The following is a 21,591-nucleotide window of genomic DNA, read 5'->3' on the forward strand; positions in this document are numbered from 1 at the left end:
CCGTGTTAGCCAGAATGGTCTCGATCTCCTGACCTCGTGATCCGCCCACCTCGGCCTCCCAAAGTGCTGGGATTACAGGCGTGAGCCACCGCGCCCGGCCTGCAAACCCTATCTTAATCCAAGGCCTAAGAAGGAAGTCAAGCCCAAAATGAAAACATTTTCAACAAATTTAAGTAGTCATGGACCATGTGAAGGTAACTTACAGGGGAAAAAAGAGATTCCATCATCATGGAAGCCAATACAACAAGCAATTGTCACACTATTAAAAACCAAAAACCAAAAACAAAAAACAAGAAAGCCACCTCTGTTTTTAAAAGAAACTAGATGCAAAGAGATTAGCAGAGATTCTCCTGAAAGCCTGATCCCAGGACCCCACGCAGATCAGTGATCAACCTCTGGCCCAGAAGCCAAGGGAACAGTCGGGAGAAGAAACAGGCCTGGTGGGGTGTGTTCTCAGCAGGGTACAGAGGCCTCCTACCTGTGTCCATGGAGCTGGGGGTTGGGGTTGGCAGGGAGAAGATGGGTTTCTGTCCGATCTGAGGGAATGCTATTTGCAAAGTGTGAAAGACCAAATACATTTCCGTTTGGCTATTTCTGTCACTGTCAGGAAAACCCCAGTGCCCAGCCTCGTGGCAGCATCCCACTCACACAACCAGGAAGATGTTCGGGCTGACTCAGACCTGGGTCTCTGACCAATAAACCAGGGTCAAGGACAGGGTGAGGGCCACGGCTGGGGACGTGGGTGGCAATGGCAGGTCCTGCTGAACCAGCGGAGGGGCAGCTGGCCCTGTGTGTGTACTCCTGGGACTTTCAGCTCAAATATATTTTAAATACAGTGACTTCATAGATGGTGATGAAGAGTCCATGGTCTTAAAAGGCAACACCCCCTATTATTCTCACAGGCCGCAACATTTTCAGAAGCTTTGGTTCATTAGGAACATTATAGGACTGACCAAAATTGGGAGCTTTACATCTACATTTGCCAGAAAGGTCTGCTGGATTCCATTCTAGAGGACCCAGTGGTCAGTGTGCTTGCAGTCGCCCTCTGTCTTTCCTCCTGGAATTTCCCGCATACCCTGAGAATCGCCACTGCACAGATAGGGAAGCCTGGTCTCAGCAGAGCCAGGCTGAGAACAAGACACATCACTGACCTGGTTCCATCCTGGGCACTGCAGTTGACATCAGCGCCATATTCAAGGAGGTGTCGCACAATGTTGAGCCAGCCCCTGGCACAAGCTTCATGCAGGGCGCAGTAACCTGCGTTGTCCCGATGATTCACGTCACAAATCTTGTTCTCCAAGCAGTACAGGACCACTTCCTGTGGGGAGGGGAGGGGAGGGAGGAATGCCATCAGATCACTGCACAATGACCTTGTAAAGTGGACCTCTCTGTAGCTTTCAAAGACATACACCTTCAGGCCTGAGAACCCACTACCTCTCGGGCAGGCTGTGGATGTCTTGGCGAGGGACAAACACATGTGCGAAGTGCCTGATGACAGGGACAGCATCATTTAGAGGTCTGTTGCCCAGCTGCCTGGCCCTGGGCAAGTTATGCTCCGAATTCTCCAAAGCTTCCTTTCCTCCTCCGGAGGAGAGTGACAGAGCCTACCAGGGGCTGCTAAGAAACTAATTAGAGACCCACACAAGCCCTTAGCTCAGTGCCTGGCACAGTGAGTACAGAGGGATTTGGCTGCTAATGTTTCAGACGACGCATGAATAAGTTCAAGGACATCCTCGCTCAATTGATTCATCCAATAGGTAGTAGTGGATGGCAACACAAGTTTAGATAAAAGCAAAGCCAACCAAGGCATAACGAACAATGAAATGAGCTGGAGAATGTTTCTCAACTTCACAGAGAGGAGGATGCACAAGAGTTTAGGCTGGTCCTCATGCCCCTTGGAAAGACCCAGAGTCGGAGCCTGGGCAGCAGTGCTTCTGTTGGTATCATACACATCATCAACAAATGACATCAATGCTTCCAGTAACCCCCCCCCTCTTTTTGCTTCACTCTCCGCCCTACTTGGGGCTGAATCAATATATTTTCATATTTACTTAAGTTAATGACAGGAATCTAATACACCACATACCACAACCTACACATTTCAAGAACGAAGTAAGACGATCCTACCCTTCCCCCTATGCAGAACGTGTTCCGCATCAACAATCTGCATGAGAATCACTGTTATTAATCTCACTTCTTTGGCGTGTTAAAACATTAAAATGAACCGCTCCCAGTAAGCAAAGCAGTAATGTAGTCCATGTTTCATTACCTTAAGAAAGTGTTCAAACACATGGAACAGTATCTGCCACCAGACAACAGGTTACACTGTTTTCCTAGCAGTCATGGCCAGCAGAGAGCTGTCAGGTTCTGAAGACTGGGGGGAAAGCCAGAACATGTGGGGTAGCCCAGCACACGTTCCACTTGTCAAGGGGGGAGCTCGATGGGTCATAGCAGGCTCTCCTTTGTGACAACTCTTAAATAACTCATCTGTAACCTAAAATAGGCAGCATTTGAGCCACCCATAAACGTGAGGTGAGTTCTGAAAATTCTTTTATGCCCTTTCTAGGACACATCAGTCAAAGGTGATCACTCACTTGAACGCTAACTAGAATGTTCTAGATGCTCCCCCTGTGAACCTAAGGCTGCACGCTGATAACCCTGGCCACCCATACCCTGCTGCTTCAGGCCACTGCAGCAGCTCCGTTCCAAATCAAGGGGAGGAAGAGAGAAGGCATGCCCACAGAAGCGTCTCTTGCTTCAGGCCCTCACCTGCCAGAAAGCCCACAATCCTCTGAGCTCCCAGGCCACCTGCCCCGAGCACTGGTATCCAGGATACCGCATGAAGCTGCTGCTCTTTTAGCAGGCCCTCACTAGCCAGACTCGAGTGGACGGCTGCAAGCTAATGAGTTGTGTGCCCAGCCAGGGAGAGGCCCTGTCATGTGACTCAGGGATCAGCTCTAAGCGCCACCAACTGCTGTGCACAGATCAATCTACCCGGATCCCGGCAGCTGGCCTGGTGTCCTATCAACCCAGGGTTTATTTGCTCTGACAATTACGGCCTTCACCTGGAAACCTTCATCACTACTAGGACTGATTTGAGGGAACCTAGAAGTGAAAGATGTGGAGGCTGAAGGGTAAGTAACTGTTACCCTGGAGAATGGCAGGCAAGGCAACAGTAACCCAACAACCAGCTCAGACGTTTTACCATTGGCCACCATAACACTTCTGATGTTCCCAAAGGTGTATGTCATATCCCACAGTGACCTGTGAGATCTCAGGAAGGAAAAGTGGTTATGATTCTCATTCAACACTTAAGGAAACTGAGGCCCAGACAGGTTAGGCCCCAAATTCAATTAACACAAAGTATTAGACCTGTAACTCAGGTCTTTTGGCAACGGGTTTGCTGGGAAGCTTCCAAAGGCCAAGAGTCAAGGGCCCTGGCTAGAAGGCTGCAATCCAGCCATGACCAGCATCCCTTGCACATTTCTGTTGGGGTGAGGCAGACTAATGACACTCTCCTAGATGGGAGGGTGATGGGATCTTAAATGGGTGGCAACTGCTGTCACCAACAGAGAGAATGAAGAAGCCAGAGAAGTCTGTCTACGCAATACATTACTTGGTTTATTCTCCACGCTGGAAATGGGAGTGTTTGAAGGGCAGCCCGCCCATTCCCAAACAAAATCAAACTGTTTTTGTTGGACAATTCTCTGTTAAGCAGCTATAAGCTGAATGCCATTAACCGCAAAATGTAACCATAAAGGCCATAAACCCGACATTGTTAATTAATTAAATGCCTCATTAACTTTTTTAAAAACATGATTTATTCGATTCATAGAAAATTTAACCATCACCACTAAATGCACACGCACGCGGTTCCACATTGGCATTTTAGCCTAAGAACAGACAGGGAAAGGTTCAACTGTAACTGGCCTTTCAGGTGGCCTACTACAGATCTGAAGAGAGAGGGTGTTTCTAAACCTCAAGAACCAGATTAAGAGAAAACAAAGCTTGAGCAGCCTTTTTATTGCATGTGGTATCTTTTTAGCTAAGCAGAAGACAACAATGATAAAGAGGGGTTTTGGGAAACCCCTCCCAAAGCTGTGCATTCATACCGCACCTTATCCTGTTAAGCAAACTATTCTTTTATTTTAAAGGGTTTACACTGCCACATCTGAATGGACTATCATCCTAACATTGTCATCTCTGACTAAATAAATCCCAGAAAGTTGAACTCAAAGTTGAAAGCTTTCACCTAGTAATTAAAACATTCAGCATTAAAACTGATGACCTGAGAAAGTTCTATAATGACATTTACATTTGAAGCGGAAAAGTTGTCCTTCCATAAACATTCTCAAGGCTTCTTGCACCAAAGGCCTGGTAGCCTAAGAAAGCATGGATCAGTGTTCCTTAGTCCAGGTCTCAGACCCACCCGCCATAGGAAAACCACCAAAATGGGAACTGTTCCTTAGAGCACCCACAAGGGTCTCTTGAAGTATCTGGGCTCAGAAAGGTGAGACTGGCAGAAATGAAGCCAAGACCAAAGACCAGGCCAGGAGCCCTACCGCTCCCCCAGCACCACCCATGGTCAGCGAGTTTGCTGCCCTGGAGCCCTCCCTTACCTCTGGTGTTTGCTGGAAGCACAAGTCCATTTTCTCAACCGTGCGTAGGAATGAGTGGCCCTGACTGGCATGCTGCATCTACCCTGTCCTCATAGGTGCTGCTGCTCTCTGCTTACGCGAAAACAACTGGCTACCACTTGGGTTTAATCTGCAAGTAACTGAGCTAATTTCCAAATCCTTCTAGAGAGTTCCCTCAAAGACAATCCAGAGATACCAAAAAGAAACAAGTTGGTACGAAAAGACAAAGGCACATACAACCAAAAATACCCAGCTAGTGCTTCAAAGGACGATCCCACAGGTGTGAGCCGGCATCCCAGTTCCCACTCACACAATCATGCCCCAGGGTGGGCTCTGGGTCAAAGGGAGACTGGCAGCTGGGTCACCCCATCAGGAAAGGCTCAAGGCACAGCAGACTGCAGCCTGGTTTAGGTGCGCGAGCCTGGGCTCTGGCTGAATTCCGGGAGCCCACAGCTGAGCATGGGCCGGCATGGATCCTGTCGCCCGAGTGCTTCTCCACGCTTCACACTCAGCCTGCTGAACCGCATTTTATTTTTACCACGACTCCTAGAGAGCTGACGCCAGCATAAAAAAAAAGTCTTTGCCTTGTGGGCTATTACATCACAATCTCAACCGACAAGTGTGTGGTGGGGAGATGCACAGGGGCAGACGTAGGTTTTGAACTGTGAAAAGCGTGATTCCAGTGGGAGCCAGTCCTGGAGAGGAGCCGAGTTTGGGGGGATGGGGGGAGACTGGGCTTTGGAGGCAGGCTGCTGGATGATCTGTTCAAATCATGTAACGCCTCTGGGACTCAGTTTCCTCATCTGAAAGCGGGAATAATATTAGTTACTACCGCACAAAGATGATGAAAGGGTGAAATGAGTTACTCTGGATCTTAGGGGCTCTGTTAATGTAAGCTATCATTGTCATGGACCATGCTGGGAGGAGGATGGGCACGGGGGCTGGGGAGAAGCAGTGAGTTGAGGGAAAAGTCTCAGTCCCTCCTCCAGAGCCCGCAGCCCTGAGGCTACTGTACCCCCTCTCTCAGAAAGAGACCTTAGGTCTGCCCCACCCACCCATCTCTGTGAGCTGCACAGCTGCTTCCTGCCTACTCCCCCTACATGGCCACCCCTCCACCCGAAACAGTACAAGCAGTCCAAGATAGAACTAATAACTTCTCTCCCCCTTGCTAATCAGAATCCAAAAGGGCTCATTAAAATTCCCCCAGTCGCCAAGCCCTGGGTTGTGTCAGATTTTATATCAGAGATAAGTGAGCGAGACTGGAGGATGCAGAAGCAGCCTACCTGCCTGAACACGAACTGAACATCAGAGAGGCCTTTCTTTCCACACCGCGATTGAACAAGCCACCAAAGAGACGGCAGCGAGAGTGGGGCTAACACAAACATCCTGCTGGAGCACCGGCCCTGCCCCCTGATGCGGAGGGGGCTGAGCTCTGCTCTCCGTGTCCCTCCCCTCCACCACCGCAGCCCGCGGGCCCCGCCCCCCAGCCCACAGCCCCGAGGAGCGCCCACAGAGACACACCTCATAGCCAAGCCTGGCTGCCCGCTGCAGAAGGGTCTCGCCAGCGTTCTTATTGACAATAAGTCTGCGTGCTTCCGGCGGCATCGGGCGAGACTGGGTGGTCTCCTGAGGGGAACTTGAGCATGGCAGCTGTGTAGACTGGGAGGCCGGTAGCAGTTGCTGCAAGCGGTCGAAAGGCTTCGGCTCCTGCTTGGCTGGTGACAGATCATAGTCCGAACTGGGCTCCGGCCGCTTTCTGAATCTCCGGACAGTCACCTATCATAAAACCAGGCAGCGCACACGGTTAAGCCCATGTCCTTCTAACAGCCGCTGCTTCCCCTCCTCCCCTCCACGTGACAAACCTGCGTGGAGAGAGGCACTTTATTCCTTTTTTGGTGGGTGGGGGGTGCCTGTCAAAGGAGGGTTTGGGGGAAGGGGTTTCATTCCTACTAGTTTGAAACTTCGCTGCCACTCAGAAGACACGCTCCTCTAGGACAGGGGAGTGACGTGTGGTGTGGGGGAGGAGTCCAGGAAAAGGAAAGCTTTGTCCCCACAAGCTGGGAAGCAGGCAGGCAGGCAGGGATGTGCTCGCACAGGCCCTAGAGGGAAGCCGGGGTCAAGAGGTACCTTGCCATCGGCATTCTCCACGTAGTATTCCCCTGTCAGTGGCAATCCCCGCCTGGGCTCCTGAGGGATCAAGTGTTTGGTTTTGCACAGTCTCTTCCCGGATGGCTTCTCGCTGTTGTCGGTGTATTTCTGCAGCAGGGAGGCAGCCTGGCAATCCTCTTCTTCGTCTGCACACAGCACATCTGTCTTCTGGTTTTCTTTAATTTTCTGCTGTTTGGCAGGCGGCCTGGAGGCTGGTGCGCAGCTTGGCTGAGCCTGCTTTTTGCCGCCTGCACTGGTGGATGAAAGACTCTTCATGGGCGGAGAGCCGGAGAACACAGGCAAGCCTAAATACGGAGGGGGTGACGGGGTGGCGGGTGGGTGGGAGACGGGAGAAGAAGCGGGCGTTACACAGTTGTAGCCAGTGCAGGAAGAAAAGCCCATTGTTAACACTGATCACTGGAGCGGCTTCAGTTTTTAAAGATATACCAATTATGTTTTCAAAGCATTAATATTTTAATTATACCACATTCAAACGGCACCTAAGTTAACCCACAAAACGCCAAGTGGCAAGTTGCTTCAAAGAGCCTGGAAGAGAGGACAGAAGCCGGCTCTTCCTGCTCTCCTGCCCCCTACCCACTGGGTCTGGGTGCTCAGGACCCAGAGACTGGAGACAGCCTGAGGCTGGAATGAGGGTGCTTAGACTTCCTTCCTGTGCAACCACAGGCAAGGACATCAAGAGAGAACTCCCTGCCTGCCACATCCTCCTTGAAGTCAATTGCTATGGCCTTCTAAGGTCCCCTAAAAAGCCCATTCCTACAGAGAGTGGATGACCCACCCTCCAGGAGCAGGGTGAACACTCAAGGGGTGGCCCCTGCATACCTTGTTCATTGTCACTGGGTTTGAGAGCCTCTTCCGACCAGCTTCTGTTGCCTTTGGCCTCTGCCCTTTTCCTGCCAGGTTTCTCTTCAATGATGTTAGTCCCCTGAGGAATGGCCTCAGGCTGAGTGGCCTGGGTCACTTCCTTCCTGCTTTGCCGGCCAGGTTTGCCGTCTGCTGCTGACACCTGCTGCTCCCACCGTTCTCTAAGGTGCAGCAAGTGGCGTTGCTTTTTAGGATGGAGCCCTGTTAATTCAATGCACACCTTCAGGTTGGTCAGCTCACTATAATGTGGGTCTTCTAAGTGGTTAGAGGAACTGTTTGTCATTTCCCTCTCAGGCCAGTCATCTAATGGAGAAATAACTACAAATTAATCAAAAAGCCCCCTGGGGGGAACAAACTGTCTTACGCATCACTAATGGGGTGGGGGAGGGGGTGTGTGGTCACTGGTCTCTGCTTTTGGGAGGGGGCCTGATAGTCTTTGGCCATCTGGGTTCTGGCTTTGGGGGAGGGGAGGTGTGGGTGGCTCCCCAACCCCCGGGGTCTCCAGGGTGGGAATCTCACGAGGCAGTGTGGGAATGGAGAGGTCCACTCCACTGCTGCGCCCCACGGCTTCCCCTCACCGATTCTGTCTACAGGGGCAGCGCGCCGCACATCCACATCTCCTGTCCATCCACTGTGGCCGCATGCACAGGCCCACCCCCCAGCAGGCGGGCGAAGCGGACAGGGCTCACCTTTAGAGACTCGTCGGCGTTTGGCTTTCAGCAGAGGGTCCTCTGGCACCTCCTCCGCAGTGGTCTCAGTGTGGCTGCTGTCACCTGAGACTTTGTGTTTCCTGTCCACCCGGAGGGTGGGGCTGTGCGGCATGTCCGAGGCCGCCTGGTCTGTGGGAGGCTCGCTCACGGGCTGCCTCTCCACAAAGTACTTCTCCACAGAAAGATCTTTGTCCTCTGGGGCTTCAAAAGGATCATGGTGCTTGTTTCCAACACTATACCCGCCTGGGGGAGGGGAGACAAGAGGGCATTAATGAAGACCGAAGGTCGCCATGAGAAGGCAGGATTTGGGGAGCGCGTGGGACCACTGTGCCCAAGGTAATCGGCTATTGACAGCTGCTTCTTTGGAGACTGCTGTCCTCACACATAGTTAGCACAAAACCCTCAAACAGAATTTTCCAGAGGAAGAGTACACTGAAGACAAGCAAAGCAGAGTGAGATGCAGGTCACACTCGTGACTTTCTCTTTCTCCCTTCTTATGGTTGGGGGCAAGAGGGAACCAAGGAAGATGGGGCGTCAACGTTACATTTTTTAAAGCACTATAGTCCTTTCAGCAGAAGATGCAACCAAGCTGGGGCTGACCTAAAAATCTTCATGGGAACATCTGCTGAGGTCATTATTTTGAAACAAATGGCAGGCTGATGAGATAAAAACGACCAAATATCCCCAAAATGTCATCTATCGAAGGGATAACACCAATATTCACCTAGGCCAACCGGGGAGATGAAGAGGGACAGGAAACAAGAGTGTTGAAAGAAGGCCTAGGCCCTTGATGGGCAGAAGTGATCCTCACTCCTGGGGGGCTCTGGGCCTACTGTCCAGGCCAGACGGAGGCAGCGAATCCCGGCAGACCTAGGCTGCTGGGAAGAGGGGCCTGGCAAAGCCAAAGGCAAGGTTTCCTAACACACACACGAGTTCAGAGAAAACTTCAAATAACTCGATTTGCTGGATGCACAGATGTGAAACCAATGGGTTGGGTTGTTCTCATTTCCTGTCCAACACAGGGGAACCCCCTTGGGGATGCTGGCCATCCCAGCTGACACTCCTCTCCACACCCTCTGTCACAGGCAAGCATCTGCAGACATCCCCTCATTGTTGGTGTGTCTTTCCCATGCCAGGCCAGGGCCTGCAAAACCGCTCATTCCAGGACCCCTGTGCTTGGCCTATCACGGGCTGTGGGGCTTTTCCTTGAATCACCTCAGCCCAACATCACTTCCTACTTTTGCTCTAGCCCACGAAATAGCTCATTAACTGCTTTGCTGGTCACAAGTTTTCTAATACACAATGAATATAAACTATAACTACTTAATGACCACTGCGAGGTTAAGGTGTCAGCCCTTGGCCCGCTGAAATGATCCCTCTCATCACCAGGGTTATGAGTCTGGTGTCTTGGTAACTCTGAGCTAGGCACACAAGTCAATTTCTAGATGAAATAAGCACACACCTCATCCGCTGATCTCATTCTTCCTCTCCCCAACCCACTTCAAATATTACTCCCACTCCTGACCAGCCCCGTTCACCCGCTTCTCTCGGGGGCATTCCCAGCGGTTCACGGCAGTCAGCTGTGGGGGTGAGCTTTACCGGGGTTGTTGGCTAGCCTGTGCTCTCAATGGTGGGAGGACCCATTCACCTCCTCTTCAAGGGTGTTCTAAGGGGGAACAGATGGGGCTGCATCTATTCTTGCAAAGGAATGGTAGAATGTCCCCAACCGTTCCTCCTCATCCTCACTCACAAGAGAGCACTGTATGGACAGGGATGGCTGGGCCTGGGACTCGGCATCCAAGCCTCCACCACGGAATACCACCCCAGGTCTCTGTAGGTACAACCGGCACCGGATGGACACCCAAAAACATGGCCAAGGTGGTATTCTGTCACAGCAGCAGCAGAAGAAAACACACAAGCTGCCCAAACCTTACACTATGCAGAAGTGGTGACCACTGTGCTCAGCTTGGCCTGGGGATGCAAAGAGTGTGGGCTGCTCTGTCTCTTAACCACTCTGGCAGTAACAGCGCCACTTTACAGTTTGGCCCCCTTGAGTTGTAAAGTGGGACTATTACTGCAAGCCACCTCCCCCGGTGGGCTTCATAAACACGGTGCAGCAGGGCAGAGGATAAGGCTGGAGAAATTACTTACAAAAGGACGCTAAGATCCCCAAACCAGCTTGATTTTTAGCCCTGATATTTATGAAAGTTTAAGTTGTGAACTGACTGTCCTAGTTATATACCATTTGACTTTCTGGGGTCAATCAGCCACCCCTGAAAGCCCTGTGGGAGGAACTGGGGGCACAATGTAAAAATATAAAGACTGCGTTACGAAGCGCCACATGCCAAGGTTAAAAGTGTACTTTTATACTTTTAAAGCGTACTCATTTCCCCTCCCTCTAGGTAGGAGACACGGTTCAAGCCAAGTGGTTTGAAAGCAGAAGTGACTGAGTAACGTCACCATGCCTTCCTGGGTCAAAATGAGGCAGCAGCTTAGCCAGTGTGGGGCCCCACCCAGAATGAACTGCCCTGTGTTGGCACCCTTCCCAGAAACACCCCCCATCAAACCCCCATCAGATTAAGAATCTCTCAACCCTAGTGCTTTGGATTTGACTTCCACAGCTTCCATTTGAACTCCAGGTCTCACACAGCCACCTGTATTTGTAACAATCTCAACCAAGTCTAAGGCATCTTTCTCAGGGAGAAAGTTTTCCATTGGAGTTTTGACCTTCACTGCAAACTTCCTAATAGTGAAATGAGTTTATATCTCACCTACCTGGCCTTGTGCCCAAACTACCAGTATATTTTGTCCACAGAAAACCACCTAGAAGACGTGTGATCACTTATTTCACAGACTGGCATCAACAGGCAGTGACTGACTGGGGACCTAGTCTCTCTGCTAGGGAGCACCCCCATTGACATGGGGAGGTCTTGCCATCTGTCTTCTCTGGGGCTTCCCATCTAGAAAAGCTGCCCAGTGCGGGTGGGGAGGGCTCCCCTGCACACACCACTTTCTGCTCCCTATTCATGGGAGGCCAGCAGGCTAGGACAAGGGATGTGAAACACACATGCTTCCTCCAAGTCCCCACCATTCCCCATTCAGCCAGAGAGGGCCCCCTTTTGCCTCCTGAATAGTCCAGAACTATTATCAGGAGCTCTCCACTGCTGCATCTGGGGTTTACTGCAATCATGCCTGCTCACACACAGTGTAGATGCTTCTTGTCCGCTCTCAAGAGAATTTTTCCGCAGACGAGGCCTATTTTCCTTCCTCCAACCCGAGTCTCTCAAGGCAAACATCCCAATTCCGCTCAGTGAAGGCCCCCAAACCTTATGTTAGGGTTTCCCTCCATGGGCCAGTAATAATCTTGAAGAACACCCACCTTGACTGCCAAAGATATGTATGGCAAACAGCTATGGGGGCCCATGATGTCACTTTCCTGTACACTTCACTTGGACCTCCCTCAAATGGGGCTATTCTTACCAGTACCCACAGAAATTACTCTTGAGGGCAAAGGAGACGGGTGGATAGACAGAGATGGAGGGATAGATAGGGGTCCTAACCATCAGGGTCCTCTTCTGTTCCAGTTACTTACAGCCCATCTATGAGTAGAACACCGTGTGCCTTTGGTCATGAGATCTAGGCAGATGTGAACACGGCTGAGTCCTACACCGTCTACCACTTGCTCCCTGCGTCGTGGTCTTGTGAGACACAGCACATACATTCCATAATTTACCATGGCTATGCCATTGCAATACCTCATAGAAGCATCGCCATGGCAACATTTACAAGTCACCGTGGCAACAAAGCAACTTCACCACTGTTATAGCCATGCCCAGTAAGCCCTAAACAAGATGGCAGAGGACTGAAATTTTTGAGGACTGCCCACGACATCTACTCCCTCTGTAGGTAACATCATCTCCAACAGAGGCCAACCATGTTATAACTTCTACCCTCTCCAGCAGAGGCATTGGTAGTCATCTGTCTGCCCAAACTCAAAGTAGTTTACGAAGTACACAGGGGCTGCTGTCCTGGAAGAGAAGTTTCCTGAGCCAAGAAGCCCCATGAAACCCTTTCACTTTCACTCAATGCTTTCTCCAGCTCCCGCTCAGGCACTGCCACTGAGTGAGTCCTAGGTTCACACAAGTCAAGTAGCTGCCGAGGGAGATAGACACCCAAATTCAAGAAGGAAGGGCTAATATTCACATCTAATATGTATCAACAAAAGTAAATCAATCAGTAAAAATAATAAAACTGAAAAAACAAAAAAAAAACAACCAAAAAAAGGAAGAGCCCAACACCTCTGTGTTCCCTACCCTGTCTTCAAAATGCCACTGATCATTCCTATTAATGAATCTTCAATTTCTAAATGAAAAACTCAGCGACCCATACTATCACTAAGAGTCAATGAAAATCCTAACCACGGTGTTGTCCAGTTAATTCAGTTTTCCTAAACAAGTCCTCCCAACAAGATGCACCCACATGCAGGCAGCTGAGGCCACACAGGCAGCACCTGCCATCTCAGAAGCTACTGATGCTGCAGGAGTGGAAGGGAGCGGCTTTGGGGTGGCATCCTCTACCCTCTTTGTGACCCCTGCCTGCCCCAAATCCCCACCCCAGTTTCCATATGCTCACAGCTTGGCTCTGGGCCACAATGACACCCACGAGAGACGTGATGGCCGAGACGGCTCAGTGAATTTGCAGCTGAACGGATCCAGCGCCTGCTGTCCCCTGGATGAGATGGCAGTGGCAGCAGCAAGGACAATGTTTCCTCTAGGTTCCTCCTCTCGATCAACCACAAACCAATGGTGCCCCAGCTCTTCCTTGGCCCCAGTATTTAAAAAGGAGCCTTCACCCTCCCCCACCCCTTTTTCTGCTCTCCCTGCCATGGCTCATTACCTGAGGAGCACTACGTGGTGACTTATGGCTTGCGAGGCCCCGGGTGCTCCAAGAACACAGCCTGTTGGTATGAAGCTTGGAGGGACTTACAGAAGGAGAAAGGGAGGCCTTTCTAAATCATGTGGGGCTCGAGCCCTGCTCCCCATTAGCCACACCAAGTTACTCAGATGTGAATGGAGGGTCTGGCCACGTTACTCAAAAACCAGAGCAAGGGCAAGAAGGCTGGAAGCTGGCTAAGTTTCTGTCCCTTCCTCCAGGTCCCCAGCCATCTACTCAGAACAAAGAGGGATTCTCATGTATGACATTCCCTCTCTTAGAAGCACCTTCCCCCTCAACTCGGCCTTGCCCACTTCTCCCAGCACAACCTTCCCAAGAGCTGGTGTTGAGGCAACTCAGAAGGGGGGCTGCGAGTTGGCAGCAATCATCAGGGAGGGGCAAGGCTTTCTTTGCCACTTCACCCAAGAGTGGCTTGGACCTCCTGCCACCCTGTAGCCACCCTTCGAGGAAGAGTGAACAACTTCAGGTACATTGAGTCCCTGCCACTTGAGTAAGGCCACCACCTACTAGCAACAGAAACTACCTTCTTCAGCAATGACTTACAACAAATCAGTCCTGGTTTAGCTTACCCAGGATCTTGGCAGGTGGCCTTAGTCTGCTCCCAGGGATGAGCTGGAAGTGGAGGGAGGGGTGTGTGCTCCAAGTAGCAAGAAGCACACTCTCCCTGATCACACATTCTTCCCAAACTGTGTCAGGCACCAATGAACTGCGTTGTGAATGTCAAACCTCTGATGGCCCATGGTGGGGAGCTCTCAAACATACCCAACACTTTCAAGTGTCCTGTCTCAGGAGGACTTTGCACCCACTCCTCCAGTTAGTTCACCCAGACACCCTAATTCCCCTTTGCCCAATGAGGTTCCTCATGTTGCAAGCAGACCTAAAGCTTCAAGCTTGCACATTTAAAAAAGAAAGAGGAAGACCTTCTCCACTTGCTGCCGACACACCTTACCACCCTGGAAGACTCCTGGGTAAATCCCAAAGTCAACCCTGTTGGTTGGGGGGGTGGGGGGGACGGGACCTGCTGTAAGAACCAAAGGGAGTGTCCTGAGCATCACTTCTCCTCCAAAATGCAAGTTGCCCTCTGTCTGGTGAGAAGAGCCCCCTCATGCATGCCAGGCTGTCTTGGATTCTGTGGCCAATTCTCCCCCACCCACTACGGTAAATCATCATGCTCTTCTTTATGGTGACGTCACCATGTTCATCCTACTTCAACAACATCTATGCCTTTGGAGGGAGAATATAAGGACTCTCCATTCCACATCAGACTGTCACCACGGGGGTGGGGCAGGAAATGGCTGGGAAGTGTCATTCCACTGCTACAAAATACAACCTGTCCCTGCACCAAATTTGCTACTGCCATACCTCTGCTACATTGTGTTACATTAGACTGTTATCAGCTCTAGAACCAGTGCTTCTTTGGAAAAAAAGATGTGTCCCAGGAAACTATCTTTCACAGATGCCTCATTCCTGGTTGCCACCATTCATAAGGACAGTCGGCCCTTCACTCCATGCATGGCAAAAGCAGCCCATTTCTCCGAGTAGATGCCAACCGGACCTGAGGCCAACACAGCAAACTGCTCAGGTTTACTTACATCTCTCACTTTCGTTCTGGTCGGCAATGGCCTCCTCCAGGGCGACCGACTTTGGTTTTTTGTCCTGATTTCCTTTCAACCTTTCCCAGTCGGCTGGGCTGAATTTGCACATCTCGGAGTCTTTGGTTGCTGGGTGGCCACCTTCTCTTTCTTTCATCTCCAACTCTGAGAAGCGCATCATTGCACGCTAGAAAGAGAATGGAGACGGGAAAAAAAAAAAAACAACACCTTACCATAAAAGCTATTTCATTTGCCTTATCTTAAAGGAAAGTATTTTCAAAGAAAAGTGCCCAAAACCAACCACAATTTATGAGATGTAACTCAGATATTTTAAAGTTTAACAGATAAAACTTAAGAGTATCTATATGTAAGTAGTCACACATTCTTTATTCATAAAGTCATGTGTATATAGATATATATGCGGTGTGTATGTATATCCACACATACACTGTTACATACAGACAGACATTCTCTTTTGAAGGTAAATAAAACAAAACGAAAACACAACGCAAAGAAAACAAAACAAAAACACAACAGAAAAGAAACAAAATACACAATGAATAAAGACGACCATGGCCCACAAACTTCCCTTTGTATATTTGGAAATGAAATTTAACTCAAAAGGTTTATGTAAGATTCTAGTAATAAAAATTTGAAGAACTGACCTCACAGTAAGCAGCGGGTAGACATAAAATACTGTCCTCTTGTAATCCTTCCATCTATGTAATTAAAATGGGCACTCAATGGATCATTTAGATAACTTCATCCATTTTTATAAGCATAAACCAATTTTTTTCTTAACATTGCAAAACAATTTGGCTTTATTCATCTTTTAATTAAAAGTAAAATATCTTAAGGAAATTCCTACACAACATCTATCATAATTCACTAGCAAGTTAAATACATACTGTATCCCTTTAAGCAACCTTTTTTTTTTTTCCTTTCTTTTTGGTGAAAAATTTGCATGAATCCCACAGACAAGCGGCTGCTACACATCACCAGGTATCAAGTAAGGCATTCTAAGCAGCACTTCTAGGTATATTTGTTATCTTACAGGCAGAGAAATCAAAGCAATTGATAGGTAAACGTCATGCAGTCTTTAGATACCCTTCACAATAATTAAAACATCTGTTATCAGCAATTGAGTGGAGTTCCCTTATAATCTACAGAATAACTTAAAGCATCCAGACACGCCTCCTCAGTGCTACCACTCACGTTCTCTTACTGGCCACATTGCATACATTCAAATTACCACAAGCTTCATTCACCAAATCTGCCTGGTGTCCTGCCCTACCATACTCCCCCAATCCTCTTTACACATTAAAAAACTGACAACCGGTAAAGTAACTGAATTTCAGGTGGGGGGGCTCACCTGCAATGCCCGTTGCTCCCGGCTGAGCTGACTGGAATCTGCATACAGTTCGGTAGTGACACATTTGAATCGGTCACCCACGTAACCCGCTGAGTTGGCGATTCTCTTTGCCAGCTTAGATGGCTTCGGTTTCAGAACTTTGCCATCATTTGATTCAGCCTCATCGGCTCCATCTTTGGTATAGGTAGGGGTCACGTCCACACTTGGTGGGGCACTGCCCACACAAAATGGTTTGGGATCCTCCTGGGTTTTACCAAAAGTTGCAGCAGGGCCATCGCTCCCCAGAGTTGGCTCCAGGAATGGAGTTGAGACTGGCAACCCTAGGTTTTCTTTGTTGGTACCTGCCAGAACACTGTCCTTGCTTACGCTGAAGACTGGCTGTTTGAAAGTGTAAGTTTCGTGGAAGTCACTGATGCGCCCCAACTCCTCTCTCAGGGCGATGAAATCACGGTGCTGCTGCAGGGCCGGCTCAGCTGAAGGCTTGGGGGGCTCAGCGCTCTGGCCAACGCTCTCTGCTGCAAAGCTGGGTTTGGACACGTTTGTGTCAGTTTTAGCATCTGATTCTTCTCGGAGAAGGTCTACGTAGACAAGCTTGTCGCTTTTGACAACAGTCTTCCCTTGATTCCAGTTGGGGTTTGGCTTTAGGTTCTTGTCGGTGGGGGCATCTGGATGTAACTTGGTGCTGCTAGTTTCCAAAATCTCGGAAAACCGATTCCGGAGTGTTGGGTCCTCGTAGCGGGCTCTCTCATGGGACCGGGACCTCCTCTCTGGTTTCTCCTCTTTAGTGATCTCTATGGGCGTGTGTGGTATCAACATGGGATGCACCATGCCCAACCCCAGGGCATCTTGGTAGGTCACAAACTCTGGACGGCCGGTGGGCAGCCCATAGGGCAGTCCAGGCTTTGGGGCAAGGTGCCCAGGAAACAGACTGCCATTGGGTAACAAAACTGGATGAGGGTAGACAGGTCCTTTGCCATGTAAAGAGAGGGGACTTACAGCAATGCCCTCGGGGGCTGGATAAGGGAGGTAACTCCTGGGGTAGGGAATTGGTGGGGACCTGAATGCCTCATTTGGAGACAGAAATATAGAGCTTGGTGGAAGGCCGTTCTCGTTTGCTTTGAAACTCGGTTCTGGGTTGCTGGCTTTGGCGCCCTTGCTGCTGGTGCTGCTACTGTGCTTGGCAGGAGTGGCCGGGGGCTGGCCCACGTGCTGAATAACGGATGGTGTGGTGTCTACGGAGCTCCTGCTGGTTTTGGTGCCATCTGCATTGGCATTGGGGGCGGGTGACGCAGAGGCTGGGCGGCCTGCACTCGACACTGACCCTGAAACGTTAGTAATGACGGCATCCGTGCCGCCCATGCGCGGACATGATGAACTCCGCTGCTGTGGTATCGCCCAGTCCAATGCCTTGTTTTTCAGCGACATGCTTTTGCCATTGTTCTCTTCGTTAGGACTTGGCCCGGGCACCACCCAGGATGAGGGAGCAGTGCTGATGATTTCAGATCTATAGATAGCACAACCATTTCCTGGAGGAGATAGTGTTTCTTTCGGAATCTCACTTCCGGAGAGCACTAAGCCACTTCCAGCCCTGCTGTGAACCAGGACTGTGGGAGCCATCTTTTTCATGTGGTCAGCTTTGGAAGCATCTACATCCACCACTTTAGAAGACAAGTCTAGTGGCTTATCTGTGACGTCTTTGGTAACGGTCTGCTTCTCCAACAGAGGAGGTGAGCTGCCGTCTTTTCTGTCTTGAACCGCTGTCTTCCGGGCATGCCCGGGCACTGGCTGGGCACCTTCGCCCCCTTCCGGAGCCTTGGGATACTTGCCGTTGGAGAGCCTGGCCGCGGGGAACTCGCTGCTCACTGTCATGTATGGCTTCGACAGGGCAACTGAAGGAGAGGTGGAGATCCTGGCATAGTGCTTGTGGAACTCCGAGTAGGTGTCTGCAGAAGGCTGGGTGGGAAGGTGGACTCGGGGTGAGGGCCGAGGCGAGGGAGGCAACAGGAGAGCTGTGTCCCCCGGCAGGCCACTGGTGACCGCCTTGGCAGAGGGAACCCTGGGCTGCTTACTGTTCTGGATGTGAGGATAGGCGTGGGAATCAACAGGATTCCCAGGGCTGACGCCCATCTTCCACGGGAGGCTTTTGTCTGCGCAATGGACGAGAGGCGGGATGGCTGGGGAGGCCGAAGGTGTCGAGAGCCTCATGGGTGATGCCAAGGATGATGGGATGTGGGGACCGACGTAGTGAGGTGGTGGCAGGTAGAGAAAGCGCTCCCCGTTGGTGCAGACTGGAGAATACAGCGGCTGGGCCAAGCTGTAGGACTGCTGAGGTAGCAAGGCCTTGTACATGTTCAGTGAATACTTATTTGGCGAGTCAAGGAAAGGGTAGATGGCTGGCGTGGCACCCTCCATGTAAGGATTGACCCAGGGCAGCCGCAGATAACTAGCACCATTGATGTTGAGAGGGCTCTGTTTGTCGCTGGCAGGTCTGTCCAAGCCCAGTGTTTCTGCTGTGGCTACAGCACTTTTTTGTATTCCAGGCGGTGTTTTGTATATAGCACTGAAGCCATTTGGGGGTTTTCCAGAGACAGCAGAAGCCTCCACTGTCTCGGGTGTATTCGGTTTGAACTGCATCTCTGGATTTCTTTCCGAAGAAAACCCAAGGCCACCTAGGGTGCTCGTGGCAGCCTCCCGACCTTTCTCTGAGCCCAGTCCACACAAGCTAGAATAGACGATGTTTCCGGGGACCCGGAGCCCTTCCCGGATCAGGCCAGTGCGGTCCATGCTCAGTGCTGCCAGGCCATCGATTCTATGGGCCGTGCTCGCATCCACCTTTGCAGAAGAACAACACGGGTGTTACTGGGGCACTCCTTCAAGGCAGCAGTACCCGAAGACACTGCCAACTAGTTCAACGTGCCATCAGCCTTAACATTCAAGCAGAAAGGGTTAAAGACAGGCTTCGGGGGGTAAGGGTCTGTTTCCCTTCCCCTTTATCCAAACCCCTTTGCTGCCTGCCTTCTCACCTCTCAACTAGTATCCCGGAAGCAGGGAAAACGTTGGTCCCTTTGGACTGGAGGCCCATACATTAATTCAGTCATCTATTAAGTCTGAAGATTGTGGCCAGGCACGGTGGCTCACGCCTGTAATCCTACCACTTTGGGAGGCCAAGGCAGGCAGATTGCCTGAGCTCAGCAGTTCAAGACCAGCCTGGGTAACACGGTGAAACCCCATCTCTACTAAAATACAAAAAAGTTAGCCGGGTGTGGCGGTGTGCGCCTGTAGTCCCAGCTATTCGGGAGACTGAGGTAAGAGAATTGCTTGAACCCGGGAGGTGGAGGTTGCAGTGAGCCAAGATTGCACCACTGCACTCCAGCCTGGGTGACAAAGCGAGACTCCGTCTCTAAAAAAATCAAAATTAAAAAATAAAAATAAAAAAGTCTGAAGATTTTTACCTTCTCAGCAAAAACTCTTTGCTACAACTGAGAGGCCACCAACTCCAAAACTCTCAGCATCACCCTCATGGGGGTAGAGAATTCACACTAACCCTCCTCGGGCCTGTCAGGCTTGGGGGTGGGTGTTCACTTCATTTCCCCTGGGTGCAGGAAGACATGACTTAACAGAACAAGAAACAATCTTCGATGGGACAACAGGAACAGAAGACTTTAGCAGCCTCATTTCTAAATCAATAAAGAGGCCATGGGTCAAACTGTGGTTGTGTCTTCTGACTTCCTCTCCCTTGTGTCTGAAGTGACAGTCCTGTGTTTCTTATTTTACTGGAAAGGTAAACCCTAAGGGGCTACTTGGAGGCTGGAAATTTATCCAGCTGGGAACGCTGATGTGGCATTCAGCTTATGGAAGAAAAGAGAGTACACATCCCACCAGTCACTAGGGGACAGGGACATGTATGGCGAGGCAGGAAGGCAAGACAGGAAGAGCTTGGGTGGGGGCCTTGTCCTGTCGCAGAGGCCTCTGACTCAGCCCTGCTCTGAACCACCACCCCTACCCCATTCCCCACCCTTTAAAGGCCTGCAAATTAATACGATTGATTACAGATCACTGATATGCAGATATGGTATCAACAGAAGCTATTAATCTCTTACCACGTTGTGGTTCAAGGGATTCTCTTCCCTCAGTTCCAGTCTGGCTTTTGAAGCGTCACCATCATTTACAAGGACTTTCCTATTTAAAAGGATATACCAACTTCATGAAAGCATTCCTCACTAAATCTATCTTTCACAGATCTCCCCAGAACAGACCAGTTTCTACTAACCCAATTTTTAAAACTGTCCTTAACCCTCCGTCCCCACCAGCTGTCAATGGCCCATATTGAAAGTTGCCCCCAAATGGTGATTCAACTTGACCAGGAAAAACAAAGGAAACGCAAAGCTTTCATGAATCACAAATATGATGTCCCCAAGGTAGGTAAGCCAGAAATTAAGCACAACCACTTCTCCTTCAAGATCTTTTTCTCTAGAGGTCAAGTAGGCCAACCGGAGCTTGGCTGTCCCAGCCAACCCTTATAAACTCTCCTGGAGGGTAGACATGAAGTGGTAACACAGCCAAATATCAAACGGGGCTGGAAGGCTGGAGTCTACGGGCTGGTGGCCTCATCAACCACTTCCGTGTTACCCAGGAGGGTAGGCTTTCCAAACTTTTCCCAAAACAAAGTTAGGGACCATGTCCTACGAAACTGGTTTCCATGGTGATACAAAAGCCGTATTTGACTGTCTTTGTCAAAATGACAGGGGGATACACACTAGTATCATACAAATGTCAGCTGTTCCAGGCTGAAGAGGAAGTTGCACATCTGTGCCAGGCTGCTGCGGCTGCCCTGGGACTTGTTATCAGAGAGCATCGATAAAGAAAGTGCTTGGTGCCAACTTCCAAATCCCCAGGATAAAAATCGCTGACAAGCAGCAGAGGAAAAGTTTCCTCATTACCCCAAAGAGCAGCTTCAATCATCTACTGCTTAGCTGCCTCCACCCCACACTCCAAAATTACTGATTAGGAGGCATAACAGAGCTGTCTGGCGACCAAAAGCAGGTGCCAGTGGCCTCCTGGAACAGGCAGCAGAGGACAATGAGAGATCCTGGGCTTCAATGAAGGAAAAGGGTGGCTCTCTCCCCATTTATTACTGAGCAAACTATTTGTTTTAAAAGCACATCGAATGCTGCTCCACCTGGGCCCACACTCCTGACATTTAGAGTTAAAGCAGCATATAGACTGGGATTAATTCTCCTTCATAAATATGAAATAATAAATTAAGGACGAAAGTGCACTGAAAGGCCGCTTTAGGG

At 50.2% G+C, this 21,591-nt stretch overlaps 1 protein-coding gene across 5 annotated transcripts in view; it reads right to left on the bottom strand.

Moving 5' to 3' along the window:
• BCOR (BCL6 corepressor) overlaps positions 1 to 21,591 on the bottom strand; it is a 134,618-nt gene that overhangs the window by 7,069 nt on the left and 105,958 nt on the right. For 2 of the 5 annotated variants that reach the window (XM_011942187.1, XM_011942179.1), the window contains exons 3-11: positions 20,395 to 20,473; positions 16,295 to 19,126; positions 15,588 to 15,641; positions 14,923 to 15,109; positions 8,357 to 8,620; positions 7,626 to 7,868; positions 6,765 to 7,090; positions 6,159 to 6,413; positions 1,152 to 1,318 (exon numbers count right to left, since the gene is read on the bottom strand). In XM_011942187.1, the coding sequence (XP_011797577.1) occupies positions 1,152 to 1,318; positions 6,159 to 6,413; positions 6,765 to 7,090; positions 7,626 to 7,868; positions 8,357 to 8,620; positions 14,923 to 15,109; positions 15,588 to 15,641; positions 16,295 to 19,126; positions 20,395 to 20,473 (4,407 nt within the window). Of the gene's footprint in view, positions 1 to 1,151; positions 1,319 to 6,158; positions 6,414 to 6,764; positions 7,091 to 7,625; positions 7,971 to 8,356; positions 8,621 to 14,922; positions 15,110 to 15,587; positions 15,642 to 16,294; positions 19,127 to 20,394; positions 20,474 to 21,591 lie in introns of all 5 variants that reach the window. The other 3 variants (XM_011942163.1, XM_011942197.1, XM_011942170.1) reach the window with 3 other exon arrangements.

The sequence above is a fragment of the Colobus angolensis genome, unplaced genomic scaffold (genome assembly GCF_000951035.1).
Source record: "Colobus angolensis palliatus isolate OR3802 unplaced genomic scaffold, Cang.pa_1.0 Scaffold103, whole genome shotgun sequence".
NCBI classification, from domain to species: Eukaryota; Metazoa; Chordata; class Mammalia; order Primates; family Cercopithecidae; genus Colobus; species Colobus angolensis.